General features: G+C 38.5%; 1 protein-coding gene across 2 annotated transcripts in view; it reads left to right on the top strand.

The window, feature by feature from the left end:
• The window catches only part of LOC106532581 (calsyntenin-2), a 119477-nt gene that overhangs the window by 40234 nt on the left and 64400 nt on the right, over positions 1–14843 (top strand). For both annotated transcript variants that reach the window (XM_014028678.1, XM_014028679.1), the window contains exons 6-8: positions 6404–6589; positions 8147–8404; positions 13164–13285. In XM_014028678.1, the coding sequence (XP_013884132.1) occupies positions 6404–6589; positions 8147–8404; positions 13164–13285 (566 nt within the window). The remainder of the gene's footprint in view (positions 1–6403; positions 6590–8146; positions 8405–13163; positions 13286–14843) is intronic.

Raw genomic sequence — 14843 nt, forward strand, 5'->3', positions numbered from 1 at the left:
CTATCTATCTATCTATCTATCTATCTATCTATCTATCTATCTATCTATCTATCTATCTATCTATCTATCTACTTTAAAGAGTACAAATCATTAAATGCAAAAACAAAAAGTGACAGATAATTTGATAAAATTGAGGGTCAGGTCCATATAAGGATAGATGATTTGTCTAATAATTTTAATAAGTTGCTTTCCATGCAGAGTGTCCAGCAGTCAGTGGGTGATTGATAGGGTCCACAAAGGAGCACAGAGACAAAAAAGGACTTGTGCTCCCACGCACACAGTGAGGAATCAAAGTTGCTAATTAACCTATCATGTGTGGTTTTGATTTTTGGGACAAAACCTGGGAAAAACAAAAACAAACATTCACTTGGAGAACACACAAATCATACAGAAAGGCTGCAGCTTGAGTTTGAACCTACAGTCAACTGTGAGGGGATCTCAACCATTTCCCCACTGTGTTGTGTTTTCTGCATTGTAACAGATTTAGTAGTGTGTCCTAAACCATCAACGAATAGTAAATTAAATATACCCGTTAGGATTAAAGGAAGTTTGACTGCAGGATTTCACCCCATAAGTACAGTTCTCTTGTTTTCAATTCACTTCCACACAAATCTGTGTATTGTTTTTAAAATCACTAAGTGTGGGGAAAAGTTGCCTCTTACTCTGTCATAAAACTGCACAATAATAAACCGAAACATTTTCATACCTCTTAAAATAGATGTGAAGTCTGGTGTTACAAAAGTAAAAATGTACTGCAGATCATCTTCAATCTAAGTTTTTGGAATAAAACATATTTGGAAATTCTTAACAAGCAGAAGTTAAAAGATTTGCACCAGTGCTGAAAGTATAGCAGAAGGACTGCCTTTAATAAAAGTGTGGTTTTTTTGTTAGTTCTTGTTTTATATTTTTATTTGGTTATTAAAATCATGAAGGCATCAGCCTTTTCATATCCATTGATACAATGGATAAGAAAAAGTTGATACGACACCTTACAAGTTCATAAAGGTTTATTTGGGATTATCCAATTTTCTGTATACAGACTATTTAAACTGTTTATTTGTAAATTTAATTAATTTATTTATTTATTCATTTACATTTGATGTACATGCTGCACCAGGCAATATCCTGTACAAGCACCTTGGGAGAGGCTCTGTAATAATTAGAGTGAAATTACAGTGTAATTTCACGTGTTCACAACCAGAACAGAAATATCAACAATACTTGAATGTTTGGATGTTAGAAGACTCATACAACCACCACGGTGCTGGACTGAGAGACAGCTTATTACTGTAGCCTGTTAACATTCGGGCATAAAATACCATTAAATGCCTTAAAAAGTAGACACAAGTTAAATTAAGTACTGCTTTTGAACCCTTTTAGATTAAATTCACAAGCTTAGTCTCTTTTTAAAGCGAATAATCTGAGTTTTTAACTTCAGCAGTCATATTTGTTGTAAATGTAACTAGTATTTATAAGTAAAATACACAAAAATCAAGATATTTCCTCCCTAAATTTTTATTTTTTACTAATAAAGTATCACAGAACATGAAGAGAATGAGATATCAATAAACAATTGTTACTGGGCTAAGATATTAATTCCCAACTATTACCAGTTCAAATTTGGTAACAGTAGCATAAAATATGAATGTTTGAGACATAGTATAATCCAGCATGTCCCATTTGCATATTTGTACACATGTACAGTATGTCCAGACTGTACACTTTGTCTAAAACACTGTAATTTCTAAAGCTGCTGAACATTTACAACACTGCACATGTGTGGACTTTTATTCTGAATAAAAGTCCACTGCGTGTAAACACTTTTCATGATCGGATTGTGTCCATGTAAACAGTACATTTGGATTATTTAATCTGAATACATTTCAATCAGATCAAAATATTCTGTGCATGTAAACATAGCTGGTATAATTTTACTTATTAAAGCTCATAATCTTACCACTTGAAACATCACTAGCCCTGAAGCTGCTGGTAGACATCGCGGTTGGAATTATCAAAGGTTTTTGACACCTGAGAGGCACCGTGGCAACTCATTTGTGTTTGGAAGTGGGGGTGGGGGGAGGACCAGGGAGGATGATTCAACCACTCAACCACTAGATGTTGCTGAAAACAACAAATCCTACACACTGTGCCTTTAATAACAAATATATTTTCATCTTATCAGCATGTTTAGTCAGCTAAGTGGCCAAAAAACGATGAAAAAAAAGTTTCCCTGTGAGCGTTGCTTCGTTTGATAGCGTAGCACGACTGCCTAAAAATGGCGACCAACTCTGTATTTAGCTTGTGCCATCCCTAAACACAGTTCCTACCCCCTCAAAATATATAACAAATGAAAGGTACCATGATTGGCTACACAGCTGTGGTATCAGAACGAAGCTTGGAGCTGACTGGCCGATTCTACAGTCAATCTAGCTCAGGATGACGGAAACCGAAAGTTGGTCACTTCTCATTATATTATTGGTTCTGGACAGCCGATACTTGAACCCACTTGGTCAAATGAGGTGTCAATCGAAAGAGAAGGGCCTAGACAGCCATTTTAATGCATTGAACACGGACATAGATAGATCGGAAATACAGAAAGACATTCTAAAATAAAACCAACCAAAAACGGCACGCAGGCGTTCCGCTGAGTGTTACTAGTCTGCAATCGGCCCCGAGACAGGAAATGCATCCACATTTAACAACTTCTTTGAGACCTGACCCCGCCTACTACCATTACGTCACTGAGGGGAACACTTCCTGCTCCAAGGTCAAGTCTTCAAACGTATTTCCTTTTAGCTTCTGTTTTAATCCATATTTTATGTGTTGTAAACGTCATCAGGCATATTTCTAACTAAATGTACTTCCTGCTCTGAGTGACCATAATGTCTGTGTAGTGCTTTAAAAAAATCAGTGACTAAACAGAACCCCTATAAGTTTCTTCAATTCATTCAGACATTTGTTCATTTTCTCTTATGAAAGATAAATGCCACAACCAGGTTTTTAATCTGAGGTTTTTTTTATTTGTGATTTATTGAAATCTAAGCTTGAGAACAACAAATACATATATTTTGCTTTTTATGTTTCATGTTTTTTTTCCTTTATTGAACATCTCAGACTTCAGCTTGTTCCACATTGCTTTCACCCTCACTGCCTCTGAACAAAACGTGTTCTTTGGTGTGACTGAGCATCTGCTGCTGTGTTTACCTTTTATTAGGTTTTTGTTTTAATATTACTCTTTGATTCCGTTTATACTGGTTTGATTTCCAAACACTGAGTCCCTTCTTCCTTGTATTCAGGGCACTTTGCATCACATTCTGTACACAAAAATTATTTAGTTTTTTTTTTCTTTTTTTCACAGCAGAAGTTGGTTTTAGTTAAGCCAGGACTCATATATATATATATATATATATATATATATGTACAGTCAGTTTCCAGAAATAATGTCAACATTGCTTGACTCTTGGGGGGAAAGAAAGAACTTCACCACTAGAATAAATATGACTGATTTTGAATGCAGTGTCACTGTTGTCTGATCATTATACAGATATGTTAAGTAGTGTTAAGAAAAGAGAAGAAATTCAACATTTTGTGCTGTGATTTTCATAAATGCAGTGCTCATCTACTGTGCATAATTTGGTCTCTTTGTTAATTTATCATTTCTGTTCTGTTAGATATAATGAGGAAATGGTAAAATGGAAGCCTCGAAACCACAGAAACCAGCTGGAGACAGGGAATTGTGTCATCCACATTTATTTATGAAGAAAAAAAATTCCTACCATACAACAGCACCCAAATAGAAAGGTTAACAAGACTGAAATATTTACCAATTTTATATTTATATATGCAGACTGCACCTTTCTGTTTTCCCCTCATCTGTCCACTTCTCTCGAACCCATGATCTATAATCATTCACTCTATTATACGCTCTAATCTCTTACACTGTATGTCTAAATGCAGCCTACATCCTCAGCTCATTAAACTCCATTTATTCCCTCCACGTTCTGCAGCTTCTTGCCATGCATCCTTAACCAGGCGCTACCTCATCCTCCCATCCTTCTCATGATGTGGAGCCAGATACAAAGTGTTAAAGCCGCGTCACTGACAGGTCATTTCACTCCCTGCTCTTTTTAGAGTAACTTATGACTGAATCACTCGCTTTGCCCTTTTGCTAACCCAAACCTGTTTAATGATGCAGCTTTCCTTTTTTTCAGCATTATACATCAAATACATTTAAATGTAGGTTGATTTTTTTTGTTTTGTTTTTATCTGCCAACTCATCTTTTTTTGCTTATTTAGAATTTGTTAGTATGTATATTTTCCATGAAACTGAAAGCTTTGCAAGTTGACGTTTCCTAGTTTTTTTCATTATACAAAGCAGGGATTATAGACACTGCATACACGATATGTCCCCAAGCTGTCAGTCGCAAAGGGCCAAGTGACATTACACCCAGGTGTAACAGTAAAAATTGGTATTTATGTCTTGTTTAAATGGGTTTCTAAACTGAAGAAATTGATCAGGAGCATTTTTTTTCCTGTTTCTGGTGTATTTTCATGACAGTTATACAACACTACAGACCTGGCATAGTTACTGGGGTTTAACTGGGTTGTTTGTTGCATATCTGTGTGAATGGAAACATTTCTAAAAACTGTGTCATGTTTATAAGGGGAAAAAAGATACCATTCCTGGATGGGGCCTCAACCCTTTATTTAGATTTTGTGGTTTTATTTTATTATTTTTTTATTTGTTGTCATAACTCCTTTTTGGGGGGTTTGTTTTACAGTGTAAAAAGCAAACACGAGTTAAATACATTTTGTAATTAAACGAGAAAAGAATGCTATTTTACTTTCATTACAATTTATTGTATTTAAAAAAAGAAAATAGCCAGAGCAAAAAGTGACTAGCAATATGGGCAACAGTTAACAGCACATTTAAAACATTACCCACAATTCTGCAGGGCGTAGATTAGTACAGGAGGAACTTATGTAACTCCTTCTCCTTTTGTTTTATCACCAGTGCAAGCTGAATCTAATTTGGTGTCACAAAAAACTAAAAGGCTGCCTGCCCATTACTATAAAGAGATTATTTAAACTGGAGTTTTGTGAAGACCTTATCTGTAGTCAGTATCTTACCTGGAGTAGACAAGAGCTAGAATGTTCTCAGTTTGGATAATCTAAGAGAAATTCTAAAGAGAGTTCAGCTAATGGTTCATCAGATTTGTGCCTAATTCAAATCCAGACTTTCCCTTTATTTTTTTGAATGTGTGGCATTACTTTGAACCATCAGTTCCTAGAGTGCAGTACTGAAAAATAAATAAATAAATGAAAAATTGGGCAGTAATGGTCATAAACACAGTAACTATACTGTGTACCTGTGACATCAAAGAATTACAGGGTAGAGAAAAAAAAATATTTCATGCCACATACTCTATATTTTGGGGCTTTTTAACATGTTCACGTTTTGTTGTTTAGTTCTTGTTAAGCATGCACCACTCTTTGGGTCTATTATCAACACAACCACAGACAATCCCACAGTAACTGTGTTCCAGCAGCACACAGCCGTTACAGACTGGAGGTGAATCAACTACAAAACAGATGCAGTGTTTGTCTGTGTTCTGAGCGTGACAGAGTGATGTGTAAGCAAGGAAACATGGCAGATTTTCCAGACTAGTGAGCAACACAGAGTTGTTGTTTTTTTTTTTTTTTTTTTAACTTTTATGGGTTGTCATTTTTGCTTCATGTCATTGCCTTTAGTGCCTCACCAGTAATGTTTACTGACTGGTAGATGGGAACTCGGTTGTGTGCAGAAGTAGCATGGATTTGACAGAGTAGTTTGGACTTGGCTGTCCAGTTATTTCTAATATATGATAAATCAGAAGAAAATAAAAAGTATTGGTTATATAATGTTGTAGTGCGATTATATGAAGTGGTGTTCTGATAACTCTAATGTGGACTGCAGAATGAACACAAATGCACCACATAAAAAAGGCTCAGGAAAATGATTGGAAATCATAAAAAATAGCACAGCCACACAAAATAATGGCCTGGTCAGACTGAGAAACTCAATTCACAGCTGACGAGAGAGAGTGAGGCCATAATGACTATTGCTGCTGTGTCAGGTTCTGCACTGCACAGTAAAACACCAACCCAAATGTCATAATTTCATTAACCTACTGCAGTCCTCAGTGTCCTCTGGACATTTTATTTTAATAAGAGAAATGTCAGTCACCAAAAAATAAATAAATAAATAATAAATTTGTGTTTTAATAAGCCTCTAAACTTAAAGGCGTTAAAATCATCACATCCTTTGGTATTTAATCTTTTTTTCCAGCTGATGTTTCCAATTGAAAGAACAGACTGTTTGTTCCATTGTTAACACAGCCACTTTATGTTTGTCCATTCCCAGGTTGGAATAAACGAGCGGACTACGAGCCAGGAACAGGCAGTAAACAGCTGTTTCCTCAGATGCACCTGGAGACCTGCGGTGAACCTCTGTCCTCGGTGAGGACCACTGTGGAGCTGCAGACCAGCCACATCGGGAAGGGCTGTGACCGGGAGACGTACTCTGAGAAATCTCTGCAGAAACTTTGTGGTCGGTTTGAGGATTTATTTATTTATTTATTTATTTATTGGGGGAGGGGTTAATTTACAACATTGTGATTATTGCTGTGTGACCAGAATAAAGCTTCAGGTAGACAGATTTTTGGAGATTTTGCCACATTTGGTTCTCGAGGTAATTGTGGATTTGTGATGCATTGCTGATCAAAGACTTCTGACGGAGGCAGCAGCCTAAAAGTTCAGCATTAAATCTGAACTGAATTTCTGCAAAAAACATCACTGCTGTCCAAGCAGTGAGTACCAGGGTCAGACAAGGCCTGAGGTTCTTTTCTGTGCTCTTTTTAAATGAACATCTAAAAGCTCCCAGTCTGTTACATTCTTATCTCCACTTGTGTCCCTGGTATATCCCTGCGCTAAATGAAGGCACCAGTACAGCAAGTTAAAGCTGTGTCACTAATGATGTGACAGAGCGAGGGCATTAGTCGCCCTAGATGTAGCAACGCTTTCTCCTCAGTGACTGATGAGCAGCCGAGTTGGTCAGTCAGTCCCTAGAGCACCAACAAAGCACCCGGCACCCCCTCCCCACCCACACCGCACTGCCAGCAGGGGGGCTGGAGTCATCGACTTTGACTAACGGCCTTCACAAGCCACATTCCAGCTCATCTGAATGCATAACAGCCCCCATCCACGCCTCCCCCGGCTCCCAGTCCATGCATGGTTTACCACTAAAGAGACATTTTCAGGGACCTCATAATCGTTATCTGATAGCAAATAGAATAAATTGTAATTGCTTTTTTAAAGCACAATCAATTTGAGATAATGTACAGAGAAACTGGGCAAAGAGGCGGCTGCAGCTGGATGCTGGAGGAGTCGATTTGTTTTTATTTACTAAGGGGATTTAATTACTTGAGTCAAAGCGTTGGTGGCACCATGAATACGCAGTGGAGAGAAACAGACCTTTAGAGATGGAAGGGGAAAAACATCAATTATTGTGCAAATGTTGTGATTTGGGTACATTGCATTTGTCTGCTTGTACAAGAGAATCATGGCGGATTCTCACTGTTTCTGTCATTTCGATTTGCTGCCACCCACGACCGGGAGCAAATGACTCAAACATGTAGTTTAATTGGGTAGAATGTATTTTTCACTGACACTTAAAGAAGGCAAAAATGGATTGGTGAGAGCATGTCAGATATGCCAAAATGAGCAATGTGGCCAAAATAAGGTTTGTTAAAGATACAGCATAAAAACAAAGATGGCTCATAACTCAGAATGAGGTTATTGTGTAAGCAGCGGATGATGGAGATGTTTGTAAAGGGAAAAGGGAATGACTCAATACAAAGCAGTAATGGTTGGTCATTTATAGACAATGACTCATCTCTTATATCTAAAGTTATTTCTGTTTACCGTGAATCAATACTTGCATCCTGCATCCTACTCACCCCATTGATTAATTATTAAGCTTTGGCTTCTGCTGTCCTCACAAATCATAGCCAGGAGGGCTATATATGTACACAGTAAATGTGCCATGATTATTATTGACATGTCTTCTGTCACTCTTTTTGTTTGTTCCCATTGCACTGATCCCCAGGAGCCACATCTGGCAGCACTGACCTTCTTCCAGCCCCCAGCCCAACCACGAACTGGACGGCCTCTCTGGTGTCTGACAGCGGGAGGGACAGTGACTTGATCTTCAGATTTGATGGTCGTCAGGCCGCTAAAATCCCAGACAGGGTGGTTCCCCAAAATCTAACAGACCATTTCACCATTGCAACGTGGATGAAGCATGGGCCCAGCCCCGGGCTCAGAGCCGAGAAGGAGACATTACTTTGTAACTCGGATAAAACCGGTGAGTCATTTGTCATTTCAGAACTTTCCTGTTTGCGAATCCCACGAGAGTTCCAAAATAAACAATGGATTGATTTTCCCCGTCTAGGTTATTTGTCTGTGACACACATCTCCACAGACATCCAAAGTCAGTCCAGTTTTAGTAAAGACAAAAAAAGTATGAAATCTTGGCTAAGTGCTGTGTGTGGTTAAAGGGATAGTTCTGCTTTTTTTTTTCTTCTGAAAATGAAACTTTAGTACTGAAGCACATCTGCTGGAGCATTACATCTGGACTTTTACACATTCATTTTCATAAAACATTTCCACTGAAGGACATCCATGTTAAAAATGTTTGTGAGTAGCAGCTGTCAAAAAGTGTTCTATTCATTAGAACAAAAAATTAAATGGAATAAGGAGCTAAGAAAAGCCTTGTTGAATGACTAAGGAAAACACTGAAAAGCTCTGTTCTTTTTAGTAAAGACATGAAGCATCAGACTGAGGCTGTGTGAACACTGCAGGTCTTAATGTTCAATTCTGACTCTTTGCTGAGATTTGATTTTTTTTCCTTTTTTTGGTGGTGATGGGTGGTGTTTACAATATAATTTAGTGCAGAAGTAGATGTGACGTCACACAGTCCATTTACGATACAACCACTCAAGTTTAGTGTGAACAGATTTGTCTCCTCGATACTAATTTAACTCCAAGCCTCGGTTTCTTTCCACTAACTAGTTCCATCATTCAAAGTATCTCCAAAGTTTACTACATCCAAAGTTTACATTTGATTTTCTCACTTTCTGCCTACTCCGGCACAGAATTGTGTCACCTGTCACACTTCTGGAACATGACCATTCAGACTGAGGTTGCTTCGAAAGATATCAGATGTGGGCCTGATTTAGGACCACATTTGAAAATGTCCTTGGTTTGATTTAAAAACAAACAAACAAACAGATAAAAAGGTCAGATTTGTGATTGTGATTTTCAGCCAGAAAATAAAACAGACTTGGCTCACATAACGGCTAAAATGTCAGATTTACATCTACTTTTGCCCGCACTGTGAACACAACCTGAATCTACCTAAAATAACTTGTGGTTCAGTTAAAACTGGATGCCATCAGAAACAGCTTTTTGGCTTTAAAACTATTTCATTCTTTGTGTGACCTCAAGTGACTCTGGGAACATTCAGGAAATTAAAGCAAGCCTGACAAAATCGCATATTTTAGTTTTAGCTCACGTTCAATTACCCAGTTCCTGTGAGTATGTTTTGTCACCTGTCGCCGAGGCAGGGGACAAAAAATACTCTCCATCCATCCATCTGTGTATCTGTTACAATTTCAAAAAGCTGTAACTTTCACATAGAAAGACTAAAATACACCAAACTAGGTATGAGTCATCCATGTTGCAAATCTGACTGTACCATGTGGTCATTTGACATCATCAAAGCCCCAACCTCTCACAACAGGAATTTACAGTACCTTTTTTTGGCTTGGAAGGCTCCATCTCTGACCCTCTTGACCTAATCAGCAACATATTTTGTCAGAACACAGAAAGAACTTGATCTCACTTGATTTCAAGCACAAAGACATTTTGGTGAAAGGCGTGGTCATGGCGGTGCAGCGAAGTCAGACATCAAATCGGTGACAGACGTTTGGCTCTAAATTTCACATATTTCAGCCAATCTGCACCAAATTCACTATGGTCAAACCTAATTAACCCACTACAGGAATGCAGTCCAATTTTGAGGGGCGTGGCTTAATTAAACCTCACAGCTTTGACCTACGTTTGGCTCTAACTTCCAAATATATCAGCCAATCAACACGCAATTTGCTATGGTTGATCCTAATCCACCCCACTACAAGAATGCAGTCCAATTTTTGGAGGGCGTGGCCTAATTTGACATCATGCCATTGACTCACGTTTGGCTCTAACTTGCAAACATTTCAGCCAATCAGCACGCAATTCACTTTGGTCGATCCTAATTACCCCACTACAGGAATGCAGCCCAATTTTGAGGGGTGTGGCCTAATTAAATATCACGCCGTTGAATTACATTTGGCTCTAACTTGCAAACATTTCAGCCAATCAGCATGCATTTCAATATGGTTGATCATAATCCACCCCACTACAGGAATGCAGTCCAATTTCTGGGGTGTGTGGCCTAATTCCTCCACATCAACCCCCACAATTATTTTAAAAATTAGCCCCAAGCCATGCTTGGACCTGGAATCATGACATTTGTTTACACGTCTCAGGACCAATAAATAAATAAATAAATAAATAAATAAGTAAATAAATAAAGTCTTTTGGCATGGTCCAGTCCCCACTCGGAGTCGGTCATTTTGGATGAAATCTATTTGATGTTAATGCTCATATATAACAGGAACATTTTTTTTATGGTTTAGTGTGTAAAATCCATGGGAATTACAAGTTGTTTAGCATTCACCTTATGCCATACACATTTTTCTGTATATTTCTGCATGTTTTTTATATTCCCTCATGTTAAATTGTGTGCTTTTATTTTTATCATTGTTATAGTTACGAGTGTTTTAGAATGCAAATGATGCAAAAGATATTGGTGTCCACATTCATCCATGTCTAAATACTGTCTGTGACTGAATCAAACCCACAGTAATTATGTTTTATTTGAGCCATGGACACTCAGATCAAAGGATTTGCCAAAAAAAAATTACACACAACATCAAAGATGCAAGGCAGAACAAAATTGCTGTTAAGAACACTCCGTTCGGGAGAAAGACACACATAACAAACAAGGGGGTGAACGGATGATCAGGTCTTGTGCAAACACGGTCACGCAGTTTTTGCAGTTTGGAAAAAAAAACACAATAGGATAGGTGAGTTTAAAAAAAGTTCCTCTGATCCTATATTTTCTCATAAACACACAAATATAGCTTGCTAAAGCAGAAAGGCAACTTAGGAGGAGGGAGGTATGGGGGTGGGCTAGGAATAAAATACATGGTACAGGGTGGGATGCAGCGGAGCCGGTGACGTTTCAGGTTAATACTCCATGGTTGAACCAATCCAAGACCCGCCAGAGTCCAAGACCAGGTCTAATTATCTCAAGCTCAGTTCACCAGAGTTCAGTTCTCTGTCACCACCATGGCTGGTCCACCCGCAGATGATACAGGGGAGGGAATGGGTGAATCGAGCCTTTGTTCATGTGTCATCCAGGGAAGTTTGATAACTGCCAACTGCCCAAGGCCAGCAGCTGCTGGGATCCGAAAGATAAACATAATTGTTTTGGGACAAGCAGTCTTGAATTTACTGCTGCTTTACAGTCTTAACTGCATCTCTGTGATAGCGAATAAAGCCGAATGTTCCAAATTTCATCACCTCCTCACCTCTCTTTCCATCTGAAACTTCACCCAGGTGTAACCTACATCTCACGGGCATGCTGCTGAACTGTGATTCTCGTCAGAATCACATCCAGTTTGCGACTTATCTCCCCAACATCTGAGTCTGTGCGTTTCCAGTACGGGAGATTCCATCCAAGGTTCCTGACAGCTTCTCACAGGCCCAGACTGCTGTCAGGATCACTTTCATTTTCCGATAAGCCAGAACTCCTCCACAGCCTGTCAGCAGGAATCCAGTTATCAAAAATCCAAATATGTACAAATCTTCGACATCCTCAATGGAAAGTGGAGCCAAACAGATTAGATTTCAAGCCCCCCAGGAACCAGTGGCCCAACCAGCACTGGGACAGCTACGCTTCCCTTGTTCCAATCTCAATGTTGACAAAATTGGGTCAAATGTGTTCAGAGACCAGTTGACCAAATCCATAATTCCTTTTGTTTTCAGATGATAGGTAGAAGAAAGGCTTGAAAAAGCTGTGAAGCAGGATAGGAGGGATGGGTTTGGGAGACAGAGCAAAAAGTGTCCGACTCCTCTGAAGGCCAAAGCAGAAAAAAAACAATTAATGTTTACTCGTGTTCCCTGTTTCATTCAATCCCAAAAACACACATCTAGAAAATTACAAGCATGGATTGTTCAAATTCTTCAGAGATGAGAGACATTGGTGTATACTGCTCATTTGCTCCATATAATAACTCAGCTGCTCTAAGTAACCTCTGTCTGAAAAGGCTCAGACCTTAAGGAAACCCAGTGCTGAGGCAACATCGGGGACATTTCTAAAGCACAGCGTGCCTCATCTTCTGGAGTCAAAGGCATTTTTTAAAAGTTACTAGGATCAGTTCTGGCTTCCTAAGAACTTTTGGAACAATAGCAAGTCTGAAAAACTGCAGGAGAGAAGAATGAAAAATGAGACAGTAGATACAAAGATTAGTTTTATAGTTTTATCCTCAAATTGCCAAATTTGATTTAAATACCAAATTTCACAGATGTTTGATCTGAGCAGCACTGCTTTTGTAACAGAATATTTTATATTATCTGAAATCCATCTCAAGACATCAGTAAATGTTACCATCAAAAATACCCACTGTAGTGAGTTTTAACGTTAACTCATGTCTGTAGGATTTTTTTTGGTCTATTTTATAAATGATGATTTTAGGATGAATTGTTACTTTGAAAATGACAGAAATTAATGACGCCCCGACCTAACAAAGCCAGCAGCAGTCTCAGGTTCTTGTTTTATTAATTCCAGTAAAAATAGTGATAAGTCTCTGACAGCTGACCTCATTCAGAAAAGTGCAGCTGTCCCGATTTTCTTTAGTTCATGAAGCCGGATGTCATACTAACTTTACCTGACAGGTGTGAGTAGGTGTGGTGATTTAGTCCCTGGTGCCTACTCATCTGTCTTCCTTCTGCAGAGATGAATCGACATCACTATTCGCTCTATGTCCATAATTGCCGCCTGGTGTTCCTGCTGAGGAGAGACTTCACACAGGTGGACACCTTCAGGCCGGCAGAGTTCCACTGGAAACTGGAGCAGGTAAGGCACTGAGCTAAAAACACCAATGACAGACAGAAAGCCCTGTGTATCCTCAACTACCTTTTGGTTAAAAGAAAAATAGGGCACGGATATGAAGCTTGTATCCTGGATTAAACATTTTAGACAGTCATTTTTGACAGTCAAAGCTTTGCTTTGTTTAGATAAATCCACATTGATCTGCATTTTATTCCAAATGTAGCACTACATCTCACAGGAAGTGTTTTTTCCCCAGTTCTAAACATGACATTGGAAGATTTTTTTTATTGCGTTTTACACCAATACCTGTATTTGGAGATTATAAATTGATCTAAGGTTTGATTACTATGTAAGCTGTGCAAGGTTAGATCATGGAGACATAAATAAGCAGGCACACTCAGCCAACAGCTCAGCTGACATCATTATTCATAACTTTGAGCTGTACTACTATAGGCAGTTGCCAAAGATCACTAGCATAAGCAAAAAGGTTGTAAAAGTTTAATTTATAGACTAAAAATAATTCCCATCTATAATTAAAAGACTGAAATTGATGTTCATTATCATGCTACACACTGCTCTGTGTTGGTTGTGTAGAAACATTATTGTGCATTTTGTAGAATATAAAATACATTTTTGAATGAGCATCATCTCCATTTTTGTGAAACACATCAGTATAAGGACATAGTAGATGCTATATTGGAATTCAGAAGTTAAAGCCAGAGACTGTAGTGTCCCCACAAGATGGTCTCGGTCCATATATAAGCCCCACCATTCCACTTAAACAAGACATTGAAAAACATGCACCTCAGATAATTTTAAGCATTTTTGGCATCAGGTGCAGACATTGGGCCTCAAGCAAGAACCGTTCGTACGCACAGATTTGTTCTTAAATTGTGCGTACGAGTGATTTAGGAGAATTTGTGACGTTCACCAGTGTTTTCGTATTCTAATATTTTTTTTCAGATACGAACAAAATTCATGAGTGGTCCAGATTACGAGCAGTCAGTCTGCTGTTCTCCAGATGGATTTTCCTCCCTAATAACTTTATATTTCATTAGATTGAAGATATTTTGAGTTGAAAATAAATTACATTCCACAATTATGTTGCCAATAGGCTATTCTGCTTGAATTGGAGTTATAATTTTAAATGTAATAATTTAGACTAACAATATAAATTGTCCGGCCGGCCGGCTTATCCAGGATCGGGTCGCGGGGACAGCAGCAGAGAGACCCCGCTCTCCCCAGTGACACCTTCCAGCTCATCCTGGGGGATTCCGAGACTTTCCTAGGCCAGAGGGGATACATAATCCCTCCAGCAACTCCTGGATTTTCTCCAAAGTGCCAGACATATTTTAAAACATTTTAAAATGCTTATTTCAGAACCGCAACTGAGACCACTTGAGACTGAAAATGATTTAACACAGTTGTTTATACTTTTAGCAGCTCTTTTTATTCCACAGCTGACCTGCTAAAAATGACAGATTTTCTTTTCTGGATCTTTGACAGGTCTTCAATCTTTGAACTCGTAAAGTTCTTCTTTTTAATTATCGCTGTCATTTTTCATGAATGGACACTTCCTTGG

Source organism: Austrofundulus limnaeus, unplaced genomic scaffold (assembly GCF_001266775.1).
Source record: "Austrofundulus limnaeus strain Quisiro unplaced genomic scaffold, Austrofundulus_limnaeus-1.0 Scaffold796, whole genome shotgun sequence".
In the NCBI taxonomy this organism is placed as follows: domain Eukaryota; kingdom Metazoa; phylum Chordata; class Actinopteri; order Cyprinodontiformes; family Rivulidae; genus Austrofundulus; species Austrofundulus limnaeus.